The following is a 25,139-nucleotide window of genomic DNA, read 5'->3' as shown; positions in this document are numbered from 1 at the left end:
TATTAAATATTCTGGCCCACTCATAGAATCACATGTAGTAATTGCTAACTACACTCTATTTTTGTTACTTCTTAGTATTTGTTCAAATACTTTTAAAAGCTTTTGCCTTTAAAAATTCTAAAGGAAAAAGAGTTTTAAAAGGAAAAGATAATGTGGAATCTTCAGTATCCAAGTTGTGGAAGTGAAAATTCTTACATTTTGGGAAAGTAAATTGGCAATATGTATCAAAAGCCTTAAAAATTAAGTTTACACTTTCTAATACAACAATTCTCCCTTATAGGAATTTATATTAAGGAGGAAAATCATGAATACGCCCAAAGATTTACCTATAAGGATAGTCATGAGGATGTTATTAATAATATAAAAATTACAAACAATAAAAATGTCAAATCATAAAGAGTTGGATAAACTATCCAACTCTCTAAGCATGTTTCTTATGTGGAATACTATACAGTCGTTAATTTTAAAAATCACATTTTGGAATACATATCAACATGGTAAAATGAGTGAGAAAGGCAGACTACAAAATTATAGGTTGATCCAAATTAAACAGATACACACACATACATGTATACTATAAGTAGAAGAATATGCACCAGATACGAAGAGTGATAAATTGTTAGCAGGGTGATGGGATTATAGGTTGTATTTTTTCTTTTGGGGGATTTTCTATATTTTAAAAATTTTATAAAATAGACATTTAAACACCATTTTGGAGAATTTTAAATTTGTTTCTGAGGTGAGGGAAAGGCATAAACTCTTCAAGAAGTGGGTTTGGGAATGAGTAGAAAATCTACTAGAGAAGTTAAGCATGATCTCAAGCGATCCTACGTAAGTGAAGGTGACACTCCAGCCTTCATAAACCAGGAACCTGAGTATGAGAGCAGTCAGGGAAGAAAGAGGCATCCAGTTTGGACCAGGGTGGTCGGGTGTCCAGGAGAGGTGTCCAGCATAACCCCACTTTCCCTGTCTTTCTCTTTTCACTGGTTACTTCAAAAGAAGGGTGGAAACATATGATGGACTTTCGTTAGAGGATTTGTCAGCAGGGAGCTAAAATCTCATTATCTTTCAAGGGAGAGGCTTAAAAATGGAACTGCCTCTGACACTAAAACTCCTTTGAAGCTTCAAATCATCAGAACACCAACAACAAAGCTGTACACATCCTGTGAAGATTTCTGGCACTAAGAAATATTTACTAATAATTATTATTTGGGCACTAATAAAAATAAAATGAAAGGTTTTCTACCTGTGTTTTGTCACATTAAATACATTTATTAAGAAAATATAAATTATATCATGAACCATACAATTTTCTAGGTGGAAAGAATCTTAGCTTATCTACTTCTTAAGTGATATAGCCAATTAAGCTATCTATTTCTTTAACTAATATGTTAAATGTATGATTCAAAACAATTTATTAATATATGAAAAATAAATAATTAGTGATTAGTTAGTAATTGTGCTTTATTTTAGTAAAGTACTTCTTGAAACTGCAGAATTGGATAGCTAAACTATGAATCACTTAACTACTCCTTTGGAAAGCCTTTCACATAATTTATAAAAGCACATGGGAGTCAGGACCACTACTCATCACCAGCAGCTTCTCAGACTGACATCTTGTGCTTGTTTGGGAGGAAAAACACCATCTACAAAGAGCTTGCTTCTTCATAAGCCCAAACCTATAACCTATAAAGTTACACACATGCACACACATGTACAATGATGATTTTGGTAAATACAGTAATTAAATTATCATTTGCTCTTTATATTTCTGATTATTTTTGAATTTTAGAAGCTCCTACAACTTCAGCCATAATGTTCCCTGCTTTGCTAAATTATAAACAATGCACAAAAAGAACTATTATTTAAAATGGTGGTTTTAACACTGTAGTTTGTGTTATGGACTGTGAAATAAAATTAGTGGATCATGACTGATGTTGAAAAAATTAAACAGTAAAGAATAGATTAAAAGATCAGGATTCAGTACACATTAGAAGTACACAAAAAAGTATTATTTTGGAAAACTTTTGTTTTGATAATATGTGTATTCTGGGTTGCAACGCGATACATATTTTTAAATGGGGCTATGTTGTATATGGTTTCAAAAAGCAAACATGCCCACAAAATCCAACTTGCAACTTGGAATGTTCTTCCTTAATATGGATATTTTCCCTTAATATTCCTACTTTGACACTGTAATATACGTATTATTCAATGATCTACTTAAGAAAGGCACATCCTGTATCAAAAGCAGGAAAGGAAGAGATGACAAAGTAAAATTCTGAATATGTTTTAAAATCCTTCCCGAAAGTACCCATATGGGATATGCTTCTCTATGGTATTTCGTTTACTCATTTATACATTCTCTTGATAGATAGATAAATAGATAGATAGATAGATGAAAGAGAGATAGATGGATAGATAGGTTGATCAATTTACCTATATAGAGAACTTACTATGTGACAAGTGCTGGGGATGCAAATGTAATAAAGCAAGGCTTTCTGACAGTAAAGTCCTGGCAAAGGAGACCACAAATAAGCTAACAAACAATAAACTAACAATATGCTAACAGTTTTAATGTGTTGTAACTGATGGTCTAGAGGTACATTTCTAGTTCAGTGACAAAATTGCAGAACTTGATTTTAATAAATAAAATTTAAATTTTCAGATGAATGAAAAGAACTGGGGGCCAATCTAATAGTAACCATTGTTGTATGGAACTAGAACCTTGAACATTTCTAGACCTGATGAACATTAATCATTTAAAATCCAGAGATGCAGTGTCCTGCTAAATAATACAGAGTGTGAGGATGACTCGGCCTATTGATGATTCAGTTCAACATTAAATGAGCACTTTCCATGTGCCAGGCATGGTAACGAGAGCTGGAGAAACAAAGGTGAATAAAATACACTTTTAGTGGCCATGGCTAATTGTGGTCTAGTAGGGAAAGCCAACATAAAAACAGATAATGAATCATAGAGCAACTCTCACAATTAAAAGGGTTGGGGGTATTGCCAGGTACGATGGTGACACAGGGAAAGGAGTGGTCAGCTCTTTGCGGGAGACAGGATTTCACGGAAGAGAAAGGAAGAAAGGCATTCCAAGCCAAGAGGACCACCTCTTGAAAGGGAAAAGAGCTTAGAGACCTAGAAAACCACCGGGGCTGTGAACTTCGATATCACGCTTGACCACTAGCATATTATATGACCCAGGACATTCCGATACAGGGAAAACCAACATGTAATGTTTTTTTCTTGCAAAGCTGATGATGCAGAGAATTAACGAGATATGTAGGTATAAACAGAAGTTTCACAGTTAGGAAGTCGTGAAATGTCCCTCCTAGGAGTCCTATAGTATCATATGCCTGATTCACTCCCGGGCTTATCAGCATCATTAGATCAGCATATGAAGGGTCATCATGGCCACTGCCTGGATCTGCTGGGTAGCAGGGCTGGCTTACTGTGAAATTAGTGTAGAATAACCCCATAGACTCTAGATTTAGGGACTCAGGTCCCACAGCTGGGAGCAGGCACCTGGGTTTCCTGTTTGAGGAATGATGCTCTCTACTCTTTGCCAGATGTAACTGTTCTTCCAAAATCAAATCATTTCCTCACCGCTCCATTTGCCTCTTCATTTCTTTTTTAAATTTTGCCCTTCAAAACCAATACTTCTTTTAATAACAACAGCAAATGCTTCCATAGCCCTTCCTATGTGTCAGGCCCTATTCTAAATGCTTAACATATATTAAAGGATTACATTTTCATATCAATCCTATGAGATGAGAACTATTATTGTTATCTTAGTCGATCTAGGCTGCTATAACAGAATATCATAGACTAGGGGGCTTATAAACAACAGAAATTTATTTTTCACAGGGCTGGAGGCTGGGAAGTCCAAGATCAAGGCGCTGGTAGATTCTGAGTCTGGTGCGGGCCTGTTTTCTTGTTCAAGACCTAATCACCTCCCAAAGGCACCACCTGGGGATTAGGTTTCAACATACGAATTTTGGGGGAGCACAAACATTCAGTCTATAGCGATTATCCCCATTTTTCAGAGGAGGAAATAGCAAGTTGCCCAAGATCCTGAATAGGAGCAGAGTCACTAATGAAACCCACGCCATCTGGCGCTGGAGTCAATATTTTTAATCACCATAAAATGCCGCCTCCCACAAACGTCAATTTAAAAAGGTATTTGGCAGGAACCAGGGAACAGCACATTGAATTCTGCTCTACAGAAAATTTTTCTTGGATGTTTCTTTTTCATAAACTGCAAAATCTCATAAGTTTTGCCCCTGTACACAGCTGTTATGCTTTTATGTACGTGGTTTATATCGGCCCAACAATCTTAAGAAACACGCCTCCTCATATCATGTTTGGAAGTGTAGGTCAGCCAGACTGAAAGATTACCCTTCTCAGCTGATTTATTTTCCGTAGAGTTTAACCAAAACTCTCTCTGTCTCACAAATAAGATCTTTCTGAAAGAGTTCTGCCACGACAGGAGACTTACATAAGAATTTGTAGCTCATTAAAATTTCTTCCCTCTAATACTCAAGGTTGAAATGAAAACTTTTCTGCAAGGCCAGCATTAAGAGCAAATCTAAGTTCTTTATTGATTAAAAAAAAAAAGCTGATTGCATTAATCTTTTTACTTTTTATCTTGTCTTTCGGTCACAAGTCACCAATCCTTTCATGGGAAGGAACTACTTCTATTTCCTGAAGCTTTTAAAGAGGATATAATAGTCGCAGAAAGTTATTTTTTAAACTCAATCTACCATATATGGTTTTAGGATCTACAAACTGGTTGAAGGACCCCTGACCCTATCCATTCTTAAATGTTTCTTATATCATTTTTGAACTCAGCTTTATTTCCAGAAATGATTAAATATTTAGATAGAAAAAAAATTAGCTGGCACTTAGCTCCTTTAAGTTTTTAAAAATTCTTCTTTCTGTGGGCAAAACTTAGAACTTTATGGACCTGTGATTCTGAGTAAAACAGACACTAAAATCTTTCCCACTTTTTTTTCAAGACTTTTCCAAAAACTTAACATCAGTGACAGAAAGGTCAAAACTTTCAGCAGAAGACTTTTGTGAAAATTATCGCCAGTATTTCAAAGTGAGAGGACAGGGAAAGTGGGAGTAGAAGAATCTCCGTGTTATTCTTTAATTGCTATGGAGAGGTTTATTCATTGGCACAGAACTAAGCCAGCCCACTGAAAGGCAGCGGATGTTTTCAAGTCCCCTTGGGCGGGCGAAGCAGGTGCTGTTTTGTCTTACATGCACTGAACACTGAATACATATTGAAAAATATAAAGAACTGATATGTAACCCTTTCACCTGGCCATCATTCACCTCTGCCGGTGTAAAATAACGCTAAAAAAAAAAAGATTAGCACATAAATGTCAGGATGTGCCTGAAGAAGCAGGAATCTTACAGCCACCTTTACATTCTGAGCTCTGTCTGCAGTAAGCAGGCCATACTAAATATCGGGGAAAACAGAGTGTTTGTCACGGAAGGCAGACTGTGGGGTTGTATCTCGGCAGGGCTATCTACAAGTGTGTAATCTTGCCAAGCTATCTAATGTCCTGGTACGCGTATCTAGAAAACGGGAACTATTCCAACCTTTAAGCTTGGGAGAGAAATGAGTGATAAAAGCATGTGAAAACATCTGGTCCCAGTCGTCTCCCAGTAACCCTTGGCGTGTCCACAGCTGTTGTTAGCCTCATCCTCTGCGGTCTCCAGCAGTTTGTCCATACAATGAAGGTACTAAACCGACAGACACCTTCCCCTGCGTGGGTACTCATCATTCATTACCTTTCTGCTTCTCGGTGCTTCGGCCTTTTCCATTCTGCCTAGCAGCCAAAGTCTAGACTGCTGGGGGTAACTACCAGCTGCGTTTCTGGAGAATTGTAGGGCTGGCGGGGGACACGGCAGGGGATGGTCCCCGCCTGCCTTTCCCAGCTTCGTTTGTCTGTGGAACTCTCAGGAGGTGGGCACCAAACAGGTCTTTTTTGTGTCCTGTAGTAGCAACTCCAGTGCTAACAGGGTCGGGGTAGACGGGAGAGTGCCCGACATGAAGACTGAGAAAGATTCCTGAACTCGCTGCGTTCCTCCAGGGCGCCCTTCGGGCAGGCCCTGGGTAGCGAAGGAGTGCGGGCGCGCGGTGGCGCCCGGGCGAGGTTGCAGGGCCCCCGAACGGTCGGATGGGGGAGCGAGAGCTAAAGCTTGCAGAGCGCGCCGAGCCGCCTGAGCCGCGGCCAGACCCGGGAGCCAACGGCGAACGGAGCCAGCCGGGCTACAGCGGGAGGAGGCCGAGAGGGAGGCGGGGCGGAGCGGGGCGGGGCGGGTGGTGCAGGGGAGGCGGGGGCGGAGGCGGGGGCGGTGTCTCCCCGAGCTGCGCAGGCGTCGCTCGCACCTTGTTGATTAGTCAGTGCTGGGAACGCTGCTATGGCGTTTCTCAGACCCGCGGCTCCTCCTCACACGCTCCAGGCGGAGGGAAGGAGGGGTAAAAGAAGGAGGAGGCGAGCGGGCGGCCGCCGCAGCTGCAGACCCGGGGCCAGAGGAGGAGGCGGAGCGGGAGCCGCCGCATACACCCCGGCCGCCGCCGCCCGCCGCCGCCGGCTTGCTGCGAGTCCTCTCCAGGCTTGAGGGCACGCGGGGCGCCCGGCCATGTCCCGCAGCGGCAGCTGAGCCGGCCGCGGGCCCCCTCCCTCCCCGCCGCCGCGCCCCCGGGCTGCCCGCGGCCAGAGTGCCCGGCGCCTTCCGCGCGCCCCAGACCGCAAGTGCGAGCAGCGGCGGCCGCCGAGGCGCGGGTGGTGCAGGCGGCGGCGGCGGGAGCGCGGGGCCGAAGGAGGCGGGGAAGATGGACCCGGCGCCCTCGCTGGGCTGCAGCCTCAAGGATGTGAAGTGGAGCTCCGTGGCCGTTCCGCTGGACCTGCTGGTCAGCACTTACCGACTGCCCCAGATCGCGCGGCTGGACAGCGGTGAGTCCCCGCCCGCGGACCGCAGCCTCGGCGCGTCTCTGCACGCGTGTGCCCGGGAGGGTGGGACCCTGTGGGGAGTGGGCTGCCCGCCCCCCAGCGTTGGACTTGGCTCGAGCGGCTGCCGCAGCCCTGGCGCGTCGCTCTCAACTCCCCCCAGCAGCAGCTAGAGGTGTGAAAATCAGAGCCGTAGTAGTATAATTTAAAAGGACGCAAAAAAAAAAAAAAAAAAATTCAACATAAGGGAAGCCTCTGCAGATAGTAATCTTGGAGGCGAGCTGTCTCTCTTCACCCGCCTGCAAGAATTACTCAACCTGGGAAACCCTGTATGAGTTATCTTAGGCAATTTTCTTACAAAATAATTGTGCTTTGGGTGGCACCTTTATTTTGGATACTCTCCTCCCCCTCCGCCACAAGAAGGAACAGATTTTAGGGGAAAGGCTCCTGGGTGACCAATGGAAGGGATCACATTTCTCGGAGACGTTTTATTACAGCTTGTCTGTTTTGTTTAACTGAAGAGAAAGTAATTTAGGGCTGTGTGTAGAAAATGTTTTTAGCAGAGGTGATGGTATGCTTAAGGTTAATTATTAGCTTAGCGCCTTTCTAGCCTGGAAAATAATTGAAAATACACCAACACCTGTATTGACTTGGAACGTGAGCTCGGAACTAAGAAATGCTTGTGTTTCCTGAAATTGACAACCAGAAACCAACCAAACGTCTCCCAGCTGTTTGTTCTGCAGGTTGACATCTACAATCGAGTAGATGGATGTGCATACTGTCAAGCAATAGATACCTTTCAGTTTGAGAGTTCTGACGTGTAAGGTGGCAGTTTAGGTGTGTTTTGTCCTTTGTGTTTTGGTAATAACTTCAGTTGATGTTGGCTTCGTGCGATTTCAGACTGTTTGCAGAAACAGGCTTGCTTCTGCTGTGGGGCTGCCAGAAGCACCTGGGTGCAGGCTGGCGGGCAAGCAGATAGAGCTGTGGTCACACAGGCCAAGTCAGAACAGCACTGAGCAGAAAGATGTCATTTCAAGTCACAAGGACTTGGGTTACTCCTTTTCTGGAGTACAGGAGTGAGTAACATGAGACGTATAAACGTCCAAAGGCATTTTTGTTCCCGTTCTTTTCTGTGGGGTTAGATCAGACATTTGAAGTACTGATGTGAAAAATAATGCCAGGAAAGTTCATGAACGCTGAAAAACAGTCTTGGCATGCGTGTTAGCCTTGTTTGATTGGTGGTGGTAGTGGTGGGCTTTGGGAATAAACTAAGAGTTTTAAAAGTAGTAATGAAGTGCACGTGAGTTCAGGGAGGGTCAGGTGGTGTGTTGAGGCATTTCTGCTTAGAGTGGGCGTGCTTTAAATATGCGTCTATAGATCAGAATCAAAGAGAAAGAGAGAGAGAAAGAGAGAGAGAGAGAGTGTGTGTGTGTGTGTGTGTGTGTGTGTGTGTGCTGACAGTGTTTCATTTACTCTTACACCATGCAAAATTGTGCATATTGGAAGGTTATGTGAGTCCTCACCTTTTCCTACTGTCTCTCATCTCTGCACACTCCCCCAAAACTTACTAGCTAGGTAGCGAACATTGGTGTGTGTGGTGTAAAAGTCACCCAAAAGTTTCATTAAACTGAAAGTTTAAAGAGGCTGAATACCAGTTGCAGACATGTTAGCTTTATTATCCACTTTCCTCTCTCCGCCATTCATAAAAAGGGTCTGAATCAACAGTGTACTCATCCCACACTTCTTTTTAAAATTAGGACGTGGGTGGTGAGTCTTAACAGCGTGTCCTTTCAAGCTGTGGATTTTGATCACTACGTGTAATTCCAATTCTTTATTGTAAATTTTCTCTTATTCCCGCTTGAGAATCACAGTGACATACACAGATTTGGAATCATAGCCAAATACTGCTTTATACCTTGTTTCTTTCACTTAATCCCATTGTTAATTTTTTTTAAGCTGCATGATGTTCCATGGGATGATGGCTGTATATCTAGTCCCCTGCAGTGGACATCAAGCGGCTTCATTTTTTACTATTATTAAGTTGTGATGTACTGAATACTCTTGTACATAAATCTGTTTGTTTGGGTTAGTATGTATTCCTTCCCTGCTGAGTAAGCATGTAGATCCGTTTTAAGTCCTTGATACGCATTGTCAAATTGCTTTAGAGGTTGTACTCATTTATATACAAATGAGAATTTTGGGAGTACCAGTGTCCCTACAGCCTTAAAATAATAAGTATTTTACAAACAACCAAAAAAAAAAAAAAAAAACTCTGCTAATTTGAAGGGGGAAGTGTTAGATTACCAATTAAATTTGGATAGACTTTAAAAGAACTGATGATAGATTCCATGCTTATGTTTTAACATGTTTCACAGCAATGCTTAGAACATGTTAAGGATATGCCACCATGCTATATGTGAAATTTGTGCAGTCGTCGTCCTGTGTATGTCCTTTTCCCGGTTTTAGTACTGCAGGTACATTTTATACACGCACACCCTATACTTAGACATGAAAGGTAGTCATTTTCCAAATCACTTGTTTTCAAAGAGGTTAAAGAAATGGAAAAACATGACAGTAGTTGACATTATGTCAAGAGCAAACTGTTGGCTATTTTAAACAATCATTAAAACCATTAAACATCTGATTTCATAACTGTTGATTATTGAAGGCCTACTATGTGCTGGTACATTTCTAAGTGCTTGATGTATTTCTCATCCTTAGCACCCCATTTTAAGGACTTTGCGAGCCTTGAGATTTAGAGAAATTGAGCGACATACCTAGTAAATGGTGGACTGTGGTTTTCAGCTGACTTTCCGATTCTAAAGACACCTTTTATCTCAATCTGTACTACCTCCTTCTACTAAATGGGAGTAGATTTAGAGTAGGTCTAACGTCTGCTCTAAATAGCCCCACTGTCTCTCTGAGAGCTTGAGGACAGGAAAGTCAATATTTTTAAAACAGTGTAGACAGCGAATTAAGCGCTGGCCTCATCCATCATATCTAGACGATTTTCTGCTTCCTAAAGGAGTGGCTGAAAAGAGGTAAGGGGCAGAGGAGAAGAATCTGAGAAAGAAGGGAAAAAGCGGAGTCTGCGGGCTTAGGGTATGTAGATGTGTCTGTCGACATTACTCCTTAGGACATTTGCCATGTTTAACATACTAACTATACAATAAGTAAGAGCTTTCCAGTTCTTTGCCTCATGCATGTCAGTAATGAAATGCCAGTCAGACGCATTCAGTATTCCATCCCCAGTGGCGAAATTTGTCATCGTATAAGATAAATACAAAATTAGTGAGCCTTTATGGTATGGTCTCATGAGTCTTTCTGGAGACTAAAAGAAAAGTACTCCAGCGGTCCTCCTTAGGAGTGAGATACATCTCTTCAGCCAGTGTCTAATCCCTGTCAGCAATGCAGTTAAGATCAGATATCTAACTTCATCATCAATTTTAGAAACTTGGCTTCAGAACCAGGTTCAACAAATGTGTTTATGACTAAGAAGAGGGTGGAGAGAATGCTAATCCTCACCCCATCATCAGCCCATCCTCGCTCAAAGCTAGGTAGGTGGGGAAATTGTTCTTTCTCTGTCTCTTCAATATTTTGTCTTGGAAGGGTTTTCTGAAGGGTTGTTCTACAGCAGTGTTCTTACAGCTTTTTTGCTCTCGTAGTGCCTAAAAATTCTGTAAAACCCTGTACCCTAAGCATGTTTTTAAGTTCATTGCTAAAACTTTTCATCCTAAGTTTAAATAGTTGCAAAGGATGTCATTTTTCAGCATATTGTAAATGTTGACTTTTTAAATTGTTACATCATTTAAAAAACTCTGTAGTGGGATCTATATTTAATTCCCAGTATCATTCATTTTTAAAAATGCAGGAGTAAGTTCTTAACAGTAAAAGTCTTACATCTTTCCTTTTTCTCCTTAAATTCATATTTCCATTTCCCTTCCCCTACAGACTTCTATCCCAGTGTAATACAGTGTTTTTGTTTGTTCGTTTGTTTTGGTAGAAGGAAGGATTTATTACTTGCAGTAAATAAGGAGAACACTGGAGATCTTTCCCAAAGCAGTGTCTCCCAATGTAATATAGTTTTATGCATGAAAGTGTCTTATTGATCACTCTGTCTTACGTAACAAAAAAGAATATAAATTGAAATGTAGTATTTTGTATTTCTTTTGGCCATAAGGCTCTTTTTATTTAAATATTTCAGGTTGTTTAAAACAAACAAGTGGAAATTACCTGTCTTAGAGAAGGAGTTCCCCAAATGCTGGAGACCTGATCCTCAACAGGCATCACCTTTTTAATTTGTTCCTTTGTTAGTTGCCCTGAGCCCTGTGTTCTTTACACCCTGGGGTAATGAAGATTAGAAAGATCTGGTGAAGGCGCTGTAGACGCATTGCTTTTGTAAAGTGGGAGAAGGAGCTTTGCGAAGGGGAGATGACGGAGGACAGCTTCCCTTCATCAGGAGATGGATGTCCCTCCATCCAAGTCTTGGTTTCAGGCAGATCAGTTTTCAGACAAGAGAATATTTGGAAGTTGGGGATTTAGAAATTGACTCATGTATAGCTATGATGGTGAATCCCTTGGGAAGTGTTGGCTTTGCTTCAGACACGTATCCCGGTTCAAAGAATGCTGGTCTAGAGCAGTGAAAGGTGAGCTTATGGTCCTGTCTGCTGAAAGAAGGAGGAAGACCAGGGCTGCGTGAACTGCGAGGGAGAGAGAAATAAAGATGGTGGGCATTGGAGGCAGCTGCGTATAAATTAGCAGCAGTCTGGCCCTCCTAGCTTTGTGGAGCAATCAGAGTTGACTCTAAGCCCCAGGTGTGTTGGGACTGTGGGAGCTTTGGTATTTGCTTTCTGCTGAGCTGCTTCTCTAACTTTACCATGTAAGTGCCTGGAGGGCTGATGGTGCAGAAACAAGGTGGACACTCAGATGGCAGTGAGGGTCCACGTGGCTGTTTGCAAATGTCAAAGGTGTTTATAGATTCAAGTTTTATCTTTGAAATTAATGTAAGTTCCCAAAATCTGCTCCATGACTGGTGTTACTTTAATATATATTAAAAAAAAATTTTCTAAAGTAACTTAATCTAAGTCTTTTTCCGGGAAGATGTGCTGTGCTTATCTTTGGTTTCATTTCCCCTGGCATTCTAAGTTGTAAGAGGTTACGTATGCCCCAGGTGAGACAGTTGCTTAAAGGATACTGGATTTGGAGCCTAGAAACCTCCGTTCAGTTACATGCATTGCCATTTCTTAGCCATGTGATCTTGGGCAGTCTCTTAATCCCTTTGATTGATATTAAAGTTTTCTCATGCAGAAAAAAAAATGTACGTTATACTTGCCCATGAATCTCATAGTTATTCATTAATCTGTTTATTCAATAAGCTAATATTTATTAAGGCCCTACTATGTGTCAAACCCTGTTACAGGTATTGGGACAGTGGCACGGAACAAAACAGAAAAAAACCTCTGTCCTCATGCAGCCTACAATCTTATGTATCTACTTACTATAATAGTTAAAGGCAATAATATATGTCAATACATGTGTATTTTATTATGTTTTTTAGTTAATTTATTGTTTTTTGGCCGTATCACGTGGCTTGCAGGATCTTAGTTCCCCCACCAGGGATCCAGCCTGTGCCCCCTGTGGTGGAAGCTTGGAGTCTTAACCACTGGACTGCCAGGGAATTCCCAATACATATGTGTTTTAAAACAATGTATATGTAAGATTGACATAGTGCATGCTCAGAGCAGTTGATGGGGAGGCTTCAGAAGCCCCCCCTTCTGTTGCCTATCATTTAGAAGTCCAGTGAATAATAAATAGATTTTGCTACCCTTACAGATAAAGAAGCTGAGGGAAACGTTCTGTGTGACTTTAGTCCACTTCCTTCTGAGTATTCCAGGTTATTGACTTAGTAATACACAGGTTATAAAAAGGTGGTGTAAGGTCTTTATCAGAGAGAAAGTCTTGTAAACTAACTCAACCAAGATTGGGTTTGGGAGAGACAGGAAGAAAGTCTCTTGAATATTCTTTTATATACCATATACTTTTACTTTCCTCTCGTCATGTATTCTAGTTGGCCATGCCTAAAAATTATGAAAAAATAGTAGGAGAGGACCTTGTGGAGGACAGTGGATGGAGGTAACCATTTAGACCCACAAGACGAGATTTGGACATGGCTCCTTGAATGCTCTTGCTTTTCAAGTAAGATGGCTGTTTTGAAAGTCTTAAATGAGTATCCACATGACCAGTAAAAAAAATCTTAAGATGCTCAGTTCATCTGTAAAAGGAAAACTGGTTTGACCATTGTGATCAACTGCATCATAGTTTAAAGAGAGTATTTTAGTCTCTTTACCTCATTTGGCTGCCTTGTTGAAATAGCAAGTTCTAGTAGACCAGCTTGTAAACTCGTTTATTTTTGTTTGAGATTCTTGAGGTATCTGTCTTTTCACTTAGTAAGCTGCAGTTCTAGGAAGAATCATAAACTCCCTCTCGTCTTCAGCAGGGCTATCAATCTTAAGAAGACCAGCTATTATATGCAACTTGAAAAATAGCTTTTATTCCTGGTTTATGTATCATTTTGTCATACTTGACAAAATATACCTGCTAAAATATTTTTTAAATCTCATGGGATTAACTCCTCTTTTAGATGAAGTTTCCACATGAAGATGCTCCCCCCACATCTCAGCCTCCACCCCTTTTCCCAGTTTCACAAGATTGTTTACTCGAATTTCAGGTTAAAGGTATTTAGGGTAATTTTTACTGTTTCCTAGCTTCTAAGCACAATGCCTGGTACATAGGAGGCATTCAGTAAGAATGTAATAAATTAATAGGCAAATTTCAGTATTAAAATTTTTAAGGTCCAAAATATCGGTATTACTAAAGCTGTCTATGACCTCTGCTAGTCTGACATAGAACTTCACGCTTGTTCCACTTGAGATAAGGTGGTAGGTCCTAAAATTAGCAGTAGGGAAAATAGAGACTGGTAGAGCATCATGATGAAATCATGATTCTTAGGGTCATTAATTATCAATGTTGTAAATAAGTTATTTCTAGAAATTACAACTCAGTTTTTCAGATTTTTTTGCTTTCTTACTAGTTCTTTCATTCTGAAATTAAGATGCCTTCTTTACATATTACATGTAGCTATGTCATTGAATTTTTAATCTTATATCACCTAGAATACCATAAATCTTTGGGACTAGTCAACTCTTAAAACAATAAAGAAAAACCTGATTGGAGAGTCAGCTAGCCATTTAACTATCCATTGTCTCATCTTCTCAGGGCACCAGGGATTTTACTTCTAAGCAAAACAAGCCACTTGATTTAAGTAGTGTTACAAAACTACAACTGCTAATTTGATACAGTTGTCATCTTCCTAGAATAGCCCCAAGATTGACTTGAAACCATAGTGTCTTAATCCCAGACAATGAGTTTCCTTTTCTGCCATTGCAGGAGTATTACATAGTGGTAAAATAAAAAGGAAAAACCAATATTCCTGAGCTGTTTTCTAGTTTTGGGGATGAATTACTTTATATATACTTACAGGCAAGTTTTTTAATTGATTCTGCTACTTCTTAAACCTACTTTGAAGTATTTAAATACCACTTGGGCTTTGATGACTTGAATGGTTGTTTAATAAATATCAAGTTATTGAATTCAAAATGCAATGTGAAGTCTTATAGTTATGAAGCTAGTTGTTATTCAGGCTAATATTTAACGTGTACAGTAAGTTACTACGATTAGCCCTGGTTATAGTTTAGAGAGGAATGTAATTGTGAGCAGTGCTTATGTTTGTATCCTTGTGAAGATTTAAAATAGGTTATATTCTGTTGTTTTTTTCCACTCAGTAGAGAAAAATTTCCTTGGTCAGACTTTTTTTTTCAAGGTGACAGTTTTCTCAATACCAGACTTTAAGATGTTAGAAATGAAAATTTGCTTTTGATAATTAGTTCACATTGACAGTATTTTCCTCCTAGCAGGGAACCAGATTCAGATATCCAAGAGTAACTGGAAAAGGGTAAATATTTACTTTTCTATTTTTAAACATATCTTGTTACCTTGTAGGTAATTAGGAAGCACTGGTTATAAGAGATTTTTGTCATCCATTCAAAAAAACGTTAATGAAATGCCAGAGGAAGCTCACTTGAATAACTCCAGGCCATCCATCTATGCAGATGCTATACTCCGTGATTGATATTCACTTTGAATTGCCACTCTCTTCCTTTAGCAGCAATGGGCAAGTAGGGAATGGCTGGAATCAAGGACCCAACATCTATTCCATTGTCATTCCTCGTCCCCAGTAGCTTGTGCTATGAAATCTTCAATTTGTTTCAGGTTAACATTTAATGTAATGCAGAATCCATTTTTACCTTGGACCACCGACCCACAAAATCAGTCAAGCACCAGACCCAAGTTAAAAACAATTCAATTAGTTATGCCTAAAGAGGGCGAGAGCTCTAGAAGGTTCAGATTACTTATTTAAAAATAATAAAGAACATAAAGCTTCATTAAGATATTCTGCTGTTATTTTTTCCTGTTTATTTTGGTCCAGTCTTTGGTCTGTTAAGAGGAAGGGAGCCACTGAGAGTAGACAGGATCAAGAGAAAAATTTTCACAAGCTCAGCATGGCCAGGTACATCAGTTTAGGTTAATTTCAACTGTATGTAACAGGGACCAAAAAAAAAAAGGTGGAGATTTCTTTTTCATATAACTAAAGTCTAAAGGAACACGGTCCAGGATGATAGGGCAGATCCACAGAGTCAAGGACCCAGGCTCCTCATGTCTTTCTGCTCTGTCATCCTCAGAGGTAGTTTTTTGTTTGTTTGTTTGTTTTTTGCGGTACGCGGGCCTCTCACTGCTGCGGCGTCTCCCGCTGCAGAGCACAGGCTCCAGACGCACAGGCCCAGCGGCCATGGCTCATGGGCCCAGCCGCTCCACGGCACGTGGGATCCTCCCGGACCGGGGCACGAACCCGTGCCCCCTGCATCGGCAGGTGGACTCCCAACCACTGCGCCACCAGGGAAGCCCCTCAGAGGTAGTTTTGACTTTATGGTTCTCAGTGGCTGCTAGAGCTCCAGCGATCGTGTCTGCATCCCAGACAGGAGGAAGGGAAAAAGGGTATGTTTTACTGCACCGTACTTACATCTCATTGGTCAGGACTTACACACTCCTATATGGGCAGGAAGGCAAAGAACTGGAGTCTTAACTGGGCACAGTGCCCAGGGATTTTTACTGCAGGAGAGGGAAGCAATGAATATTGGGAGCCGCCTAGCAGCTTTTGCCATTCAGATTTTTGCTTTGATGCCTTTTCTTTACTTTTTTTCTCCTATTCAAAACTTACTAAAATAGTCATGCCTTGTAAATAACTAGTAAGAACCTCCTGTATAGCACAGGGAACTCTACTCAATACTCTGTAATAACCTATATGGGAATAGAATCTAAAAAAGAGTAGATATTTATATGTATAACTGATTGACTTCGCTGTACAGCCGAAACTAACACAACATTGTAAATCAACTGTACTCCAATAAAAATTAATTTTAAAATAAATAAATAAAGTTACTGTGCATCTTAAGAAAAAAACAAAAGTCATGCTTTGGGCCCTAATTCCTTGACATCTCCTTGTTCAGGTTCTTCCTTAGCTAAGAGAGTAGGAACTTCTTGCCCCAACTTACTTTTCTCTCTTCATCCTTGAGCTAAAACCTTAAAGCGGTTCTATTTAAGAGGCCCCTTATTAGAGGTGGAAGTACTTTATCAGTAAGCCATGAAAAGTTGTATACTCTAAGAAATTGTTGTTAGAAGGCACTCTCACATTCTTTTTTGGTTTGTCTGCTTGTCAGGTTTTGTCCCAGACCTGATATACACAATGGGGATAGTTGTCCAATTTTTTTTTTTTTTTTGGCTGCATTGGGTGTTTGTTGCTGCGCGCGGGCTTTCTCAAGTTGCGGCGAGCGGGGGCTACTCTTCGTTGCAGTGCGCGGGCTTCTCACTGCCGTGGCTTCTCTTGTTGTGGAGCATGGGCTCTAGGCATGCGGGCTTCAGAGTTGTGGCTCGCAGGTTTCAGTAGCTGTGGCTTGCGGGCTCTAGAGCACAGGCTCAGTAGTTATGGTGCACGGGCTTAGTTGCTCCGCGGCTTGTGGGATGTTCCTGGACCAGGGCTCGAGTCCATGTCCCCTGCATTGGCAGGCAGATTCTTAACCACTACACTACCAGGGAAGCCGTGTCCAGTTTTTTAAAGGTGCTTTTTTTCCTGCTCTATTTCTTTTGCCAGAGAGGCTTGGCGGTTTTTTTTTTAAAACATACTATTTCCCCCCCAGATATCATTGTTACAGAGAATTTGGAAACAGAAACAGAAATTTGGAAACATTTTCTGTAGACAGAAAATGACAGAAATGAATATCAGTGTTAATTCCAGAGGTTATATAATTTGTTATGTAACCTTTTTTTCTTTTTAAATTTTATTTATTTATTTTGGGCCGCGTTGGGTCTTCGTTGCTGTGTGCAGGCTTTCTCTAGTTGCGGCAAGCGGGGGCTACTTTTCGTTGCAGTGCCGGCTCGCAGGCTCTAGAGCGCAGGCTCAGTAGTTGTGGCCCACGGGCTTAGTTGCTCCGCGGCATATGGGATCTTTCCGGACCAGGGCTCGAACCCGTGTCCCCTGCATTGGCAGGTGGATTCTTAACTGCTGCGCCACCAGGAAAGTCCTGTAACCATTATTAACATTTTCTTATTATGCAGGCATGCCATGTAAATGGAGAATATATATAAAAGTGAGACCAAGCTATATGTAAAACTTTTAAAATTTTGCATTATATCATAAGCATTTTCTTTCATTATTAATATTCTTTGAAAATAAAATTGTCATGACTGAATGTGATTCTTCTATTACCAGTTAACCATTATTTGACTATTTTCCACTTGTTAGACATTTAGTTGTTTTGAGTGTTATGTTTTTGAGGCTATCTTTATACTTAAATTTGTCAGTTTTATACATCATTTCATTATTTGGGATTCCTGGAAGTGGGATTAAAAAAAATTTATTTTTTAGATTGTTGATGTGTATTGCTAGATTGTATCCGGGAAAGTTTGTACCATTAACAATGAATGAGTAATATCATTGTGCATCATTGAATATCATAGGTGTTTTTCAGTCTTTGCTAATTTAGATAATTTAAAAGTTGGCACTTTTTCTAATTTGTATCGCTTTGATGACTAGTAGAATAAATTCAATGATTTTATCATATTTGTGAATTTTATGAGTTATTTGTTTAGTTTTTCGGTAGAGTGTTTTTTTAAAGCTTCTGTAATAAAAATAAAATCCTAGTGTCCTTTATTCCTGGTTTTTCTGCAGGATGTTTATAAGTAATCTCCAGGTTTCAGGTGGGCTTAATCACTTTATAAACTTCTGTTCTATTTTTTCCAGTTAATGTTCATAAATAGGTATTACCTGTTTCTGAAATTGAATAAGTGTGGTTAATTTACTTTTCTTCAGCGAGTTGGATATTGGATTTAAATGTTATGTTCAGTGTTGCATTGTGGCCAGTCAATAATCTCATGAAAATCTTGATAAAACCATGTTGTGTGTGCATAACTATAATTATGCATACAGAATTTGAATCATGTCATGGAGAGCTCCCACTGGTACGTCATTGTTGACAAATTCCTGTGCATTGCATAAAACTAAGCTGACAAACTAGGTTCATTACTATTCACTTTTAAAGACTAAGAATGAATAGACAAGTTTATAAAAATATTTCATTATTTTTACATGTAATCTATAATGAACCCTGAAGTGCTGCATTTAGGGCAGGTAGAGTTTTCTATTCCATTTCCTATTCTCTCTCTTGTAAGCATTAGGTTTTGGCAAATTGAGAACCTGTTGAAGCTTAGAATCTGAGTGCTGATGTGAGAGAATAAATACTAGAGATTCACAGATAACTTCAAGACCAGGAGAGAAGCAAACATGATAGTTTGAATGTCGTTTCATTTCCTCTGTTGAATATCTGTGCAAATGTCGACTTTGATGTAGTAATGTTTAAGAAGAAGGGAACTGGAGGTAAGAGAAGGAAAGCCCGGTTTAATTCTTTCTACGTATAGACAGTGATTGATGGGGGAATGAAATACTTATCCCACTGCCAACTTGGCACCTGAGGACTCTATAAATAGTTGTCTTTATCAGAGGCTTGAGGTGACAGTTGCTGAAAGCACAGTACAAGATGACTTTAAGAGAATCTTTTAGTGCCAAAGAAGAAGCCTCAAATTAACTTCACAGGGGATCAGGTAGCTTGTGAATTGTACTTGCCCCTCCCCCCAGTCTTCTGTCTTTTTTCTTGACCCTGTTGGGAAGCTGTCAATCTGAGCAGGTTGTATACAGTTGAATACAGTAGCTATCTGAGTTTCGTGTTAATGGACACTAGAGGGGGAGGGAAGAGGAGAAATATATGAATTAAGTTATAAATATCATGTATAGTCTATTTAGTTTTTTAAATTGTCACAATGAAACAAAACTTCATTTCTCCCAATTATAAACATCATGTATTCACAATTAAAAATTTGAATGCATGGAAATATTTTAAAACTAAAGATAATCTGAGGTCCCACCATCCTAAGATAACTTGGTGACCGTCCTCTCTTGCATCCTCTATTCTCTTTCTCTCTTACACTCTTATAATTTTACAGAAACAAGGCATTTTATCTACCACTTTTGTGTTTTGTTTTTTTGCTTTCTCCCTTCACATCAACCCCCATTCCTCCAATCCAACCCTGCCTGCCCACACAATCCACTTTAATAATCCAGGAGTATCTTTCATATTTCCTCTATACTCATATAATTCTGCACTGACGTTAGATTTACAGTCCTCCCTCAGTATCTGAGGGGATTGGTTCCAAAACCCCCGCAGATACCAGACTCTGTGGATGCTCAAGTCCACATAGTAAAAATGTCCGTAGTACAGTGGCCCTCTGTATCCATGGGTTCTGCATCCATGGATCCAACCAACCTTGATTCGAAGACAATACTGAACAAAATTCTGTCATTGCTTTTTAAAAACAGGATTATATTATACATACTTGTGTATTATACATACTTCTTGGCTTCTTGTTTATGTCACTCATGGGAATCTTTCTAAATCATCTGGTGTAAAACAAATTCATTCTTTGTTAACAGCTGCATAATAGTCCATGGTACGGGTATACTCATTCTTCTGTTCATTTGTGTTCAACTTGTTCCTAGTTATTGGTCTCACTAAACCTCCATGTACATGATGTTGTTAATTTGTTCATTATTTCTATAAAAGTCTGGTTTCTCTCACATATCTTTTACTTCTCCCCCAAGCATCTTTGATGGCACTGTCTTCCTGATTCTCTTAATCTCACATGCAAGGACCAGAATGAAATCTTTTTAGAAAAAATTATTTAGGGAAAGTGGGTCTTCTATCCCAGTATCAGAACCCAATTCACAGAAGTGGACCCGATTTAACAGCGGTTGCCCAAATGCTGTCCAAAAGTCGGTAACAATTCTCATTTCCATCACTGATGTATGAGAATACCATTTCTCCAAATCTGTGACAACCATTAGATGTTATAAAGTTTAAAAGAAATATTTGCCAGACTAATGGGCATAAAATGAGATCTGCTATGTTAATTTGCATTTGCCTGACCATTAGTGATTTTTGTGCCCTTTTAATGTCTGTTTATCATGTAGACTCGCTCTTCTGCGAATTGACATATTTTTTGCTGCTTTTTCTGTTGTCATTTTATTCTTGCCAATTTCTAGGTGCTGTTTATATTATTATAGAGATTTTTTTCTTATTTACATTTACCTTATCTGTTGACTTTGCTTGTTATATGTATCCACTCAAGAGTTTAAAATTTTTACTTAGACAAGTGTCTTTTTTCTTTTTTTAGAAATTTCATGTAATGTCTGAAACATTTATATTAACATAATTCCACACAAATAACCCAATGAAAGTTTATTATTAGTTGTTTTCTTTGTTTGTTTGTACTGCAGGTTCTTATTAGTCATCAATTTTATACACATCAGTGTATACATGTCAATCCCAATCACCAAATTCAGCACACCACCATCCCCACCCACCACGGTTTCCCCACCTGGTGTCCATACGTCTGTTCTCTACATCTGTGTCTCAACTTCTGCCCTGCAAACCAGCTCATCTGTACCATTTTTCTAGGTTCCACATACATGCATTAATATATGATATTTGTTGTTCTCTTTCTGACTTACCTCACTCTGTATGACTAGATCCATCCACATCTCAACAAATGACTCAATTTCGTTCCTTTTGATGGCTGAGTAATATTCCATTGTATGTATGTACCACAACTTCTTTATCCATTTGTCTGTCGATGGGCATTTAGGTTGCATCCATGACCTGGCTATGTAAATAGTGCTGCAATGAACTTTGGGGTGCATGTGTCTTTTTGAATTATGTTTTTCTCTGGGTATATGCCCAGTGATGGGTTTGCTGGATCATATGGTAAATCTATTTTTAGTTTTTTAAGGAACCACCATACTGTTCTCCATAGTGGCTGTATCAATTTACATTCCCACCAACAGTGCAGGAGGGTTCTCTTTTCTCCACACCCTCTCCAGCATTTGTTGTTTGTAGATTTTCTGATGATGCCCATTCTAACTGGTGTGAGGTGATACCTCATTGTGGTTTTGATTTGCATTTCTTTAATAATCAGTGATGTTGAGCAGCTTCTCATATGCTTCTTGGCCATCTGTATGTCTTCTTTGGAGAAATGTCTATTTAGGTCTTCTGCCCATTTTTGGATTGGGTTGTTTGTTTCTTTAATATTGAGCTGCATGAGGTGTTTATATATTTTGGAGATTAATCCTTTGTCCGTTGATTTGTTTGCAAATATTTTCTCCCATTCTGAGGGTTGTCTTTTCATCTGGTTTATGGTTTCCTTTGCTGTGCAAAAGCTTTTAAGTTTCATTATGTCCCATTTGTTTATTTTTGTTTTTATTTCCATTACTCTAGGAGGTGGATCAAAAAAGATCTTGCTGTGATTTATGTCAAAGAATGTTCTTCCTATATTTTCCTCTAAGAGTTTTATAGTGTCCGGTCTTACATTTAGGTTTTTAATCCATTTTGAGTTTATTGTTGTGTATGGTGTTAGGGAGTGTTCTAATTTCATTCTTTTACATGTAGCTGTCCAGTTATCCCAGCACCACTTACTGAAGAGACTGTCTTTTCTGCATTGTATATCTTTGCCTCCTTTGTCATAGATTAGTTGACCATAGGTTCGTGGGTTTGTCTCTGGGCTTCCTATCTTGTTCCATTGATCTATGTTTCTGTTTTTGTGCCAGTACCATATTGTCTTGATTACTGTAGCTTTGTAGTATAGTCTGAAGTCAGGGAGTCTGATTCCTCCAACTCCGTTTTTTTCCCTCAAGACTGCTTTGGCTATTCGGGGTCTTCTGTGTCTCCATACAAATTTTAAGATGATTTGTTCTAGTTCCGTAAAAAATGCCATTGGTAATTTGATAGGGATTGCATTGAATCTGTAGGTTGCTTTGGGTAGTATAGTCATTTTCACAATATTGATTCTTCCAATCCAGGAACATGGTATGTCTCTCCATCTGTTTGTATCATCTTTAATTTCTTTCATCAGTGTCTTATAGTTTTCTGCATACAGGTCTTTTGTCTCCCTAGGTAGGTTTATTCCTAGGTATTTTATTCTTTTTGTTGCAGTGGTAAATGGGAGTGTTTCCATATATTCTCTTTCAGATTTTTCATCATTAGTGTATAGAAATACAAGTGAATTCTGTGCATTAATTTTGTATCCTGCAACTTTACCAAATTCATTGATTAGCTCTAGTAGTTTTTGGGTGGCATTTTTAGGATTCTCTATGTATAGTATCATGTCATCTGCAAACAGTGACCATATTACTACTTCTTTTCCAATTTGTATTCCCATTATTTCTTTTTCTTCTCTGACTGCCATGGCTAGGACTTCCAAAACTATGTTGAATAAGAGTGGTGAGAATGGACATCCTTGTCTAGTGCCTGATCTTAGAGGAAATGCTTTCAGTTTTTCACCATTGAGAATAATGTTTGCTGTGGGTTTGTCGTATATGGCCTTTATTATGTTGAGGGAGGTTATCTCTATACCCACTTTCTGGAGAGTTTTTATCATAAATGGGTGTTGAATTTTGTCAAAAGCTTTTTCTGCATCTGTTAAGATGATCATGTGGTTTTTATTTTCAATTTGTTAATATGGTGTATCACATTAATTAATTTGCGTATATTGAAGAATCCTTGCATCCCTGGGATAAATCCCACTTGATCGTGGTGTATGATCCTTTTAATGTGTTGTTGGATTCTGTTTGCTAGTATTTTTTTTTTAACATCTTCATTGGGGTATAATTGCTTTACAATGGTGTGTTAGTTTCTGCTTTATAACAAAGTGCATCAGTTATACATATACATATGTTCCCATATCTCTTCGCTCTTGCGTCTCCCACCCTCCCTATCCCACCCCAGTTTGCTATATTTTGTTGAGGATTTTTGCATCTATATTCATCAGTGATATTGGTCTGTAATTTTCTTTTTTTGTAGTATCTTTGTCTGTTTTTGGTATCAGGGTGATTGTGGCCTCATAGAATAAGTTTGGGAGTGTTTCTTCCTCTGCAATTTTTTGGAAGATTTTGAGAAGGATGGGTGTTAGCTCTTCTCTAAATGTTTGATAGAATTCACCTGTGAAGCCATCTGGTCCTGGACTTTTGTTTGTTGGAAGATTTTTAATCACAGTTTCAATTTCATTACTTGTGATTGGTCTGTTCATATTTTCTTTTTTTCCTGGTTCAGTCTTGGAAGGTTCTACCTTTCTAAGAATTTGTCCGTTTCTTCCAGGTTGTCCATTTTATTGGCATAGATTTGCTTTTAGTACTCTCTTATGATGCTTTGTATTTCTGTGGTGTCCTTTGTAACTTCTCCTTTTTCATTTCTAATTTTATCGATTTGAGTCCTCTCCCTCTTTTTATTGATGAGTCTGGCTAATGGTTTATCAATTTGTTTATCTTCTCAAAGAACCAGCTTTTAGTTTCATTGATCTTTGCTACTGTTTTCTTTGTTTCAATTTCATTTATTTTTGCTCTGATCTTTATGATTTCTTTCCTTCTGCTAACTTTGGGTTTGCTTTGTTCTTCTTTCTCTAGTTCCTTTAGGTGTAAGGTTAGATTGTTTACTTGAGATTTTTCTTGTTTCCTGAGGTAGGCTTGTATAGCTATAAACTTCCCTCTTAGAACTGCTTTTGCTGCATCCCATAGGTTTTGGATTGTCGTGTTTTCATTGTCATTTGTCTCTAGGTATTTTTTGATTTGCTCTTTGATTTCTTCAGTGATCTCTTGGTTATTTAGTAATGTATTCTTTAGCCTCGATGTGTTTGTGTTTTTTACGTTGTTTCCCTGTAATTGATTTCTAATCTCATAGTGTTGTGGTCAGAAAAGATGCTTGATATGATTTCAGTTTTCTTAAATTTACAAAGGCTCGATTTGTGACCCAAGATATGATCTATCCTGGAGAATGTTCTGTGTGCACTTGAGAAGAAAGTGTAATTTGCTGTTTTTGGATGGAATGTTCTATAAATATCAGTTAAATCTATCTGGTCTACTGTGTCATTTAAAGCTTCTGTTTCCTTATTTATTTTCATTTTGGATGATCTGTCCATTGGTGTAAGTGAGGTATTAAAGTCCCCCCTATTATTGTGTTACTGTCAATTTCCTCTTTTAGAGCTGTTATACTTGCCTTATGTATTGAGGTGCTCATATGTTGGGTGCATATATATTGATAATTGTTATATCTTCTTCTTGGATTGATCCCTTGATCATTATGTAGTGTCCTTCCTTGTCTCTTGTAACATTCTTTATTTTAAAGTTTCTTTTATCTGATATGAGTATAGCTACTCCAGCTTTCTTTTGATTTCCATTTGCATGGACTATCTTTTTCCATCCCCTCACTTTCAGTCCGTATGTGTCCCTAGGTCTGAAGTGGGTCTCTTGTAGACAGCATATATATGGGTCTTGTTTTTGTATCCATTCAGCAAGCCTGTGTCTTTTGGTTGGAGCATTTAATCCATTCATGTTTAAGGTAATTATCGATATGTATGTTCCTATGACTATTTTCTTAATTGTTTTGGGTTTGTTTT

The 25,139-nt window shown here is 39.2% G+C and overlaps 1 protein-coding gene across 3 annotated transcripts in view; it reads left to right on the top strand.

Annotated features, from left to right (window-relative positions):
- Positions 1 to 6,432: 6,432 nt before the first annotated feature.
- GAREM1 (GRB2 associated regulator of MAPK1 subtype 1) overlaps positions 6,433 to 25,139 on the top strand; it is a 208,782-nt gene continuing 190,075 nt past the window's right edge. Inside the window, exon 1 of one of the 3 annotated variants that reach the window (XM_027127699.1) lies at positions 6,433 to 6,980. In XM_027127699.1, the coding sequence (XP_026983500.1) occupies positions 6,860 to 6,980 (121 nt within the window). In that variant the 5' untranslated portion in view covers positions 6,433 to 6,859. The remainder of the gene's footprint in view (positions 6,981 to 25,139) is intronic. The other 2 variants (XM_027127695.1, XM_027127697.1) reach the window with 2 other exon arrangements.

This window comes from Aethalodelphis obliquidens, unplaced genomic scaffold (genome assembly GCF_003676395.1).
Source record: "Aethalodelphis obliquidens isolate GAN/ISIS:26980383/991018 unplaced genomic scaffold, ASM367639v1 scaffold32, whole genome shotgun sequence".
Taxonomy (NCBI): domain Eukaryota; kingdom Metazoa; phylum Chordata; class Mammalia; order Artiodactyla; family Delphinidae; genus Aethalodelphis; species Aethalodelphis obliquidens.
Note: the sequence above shows the minus strand (reverse complement) of the source record. Positions and strands in the feature narration are given on the sequence as shown.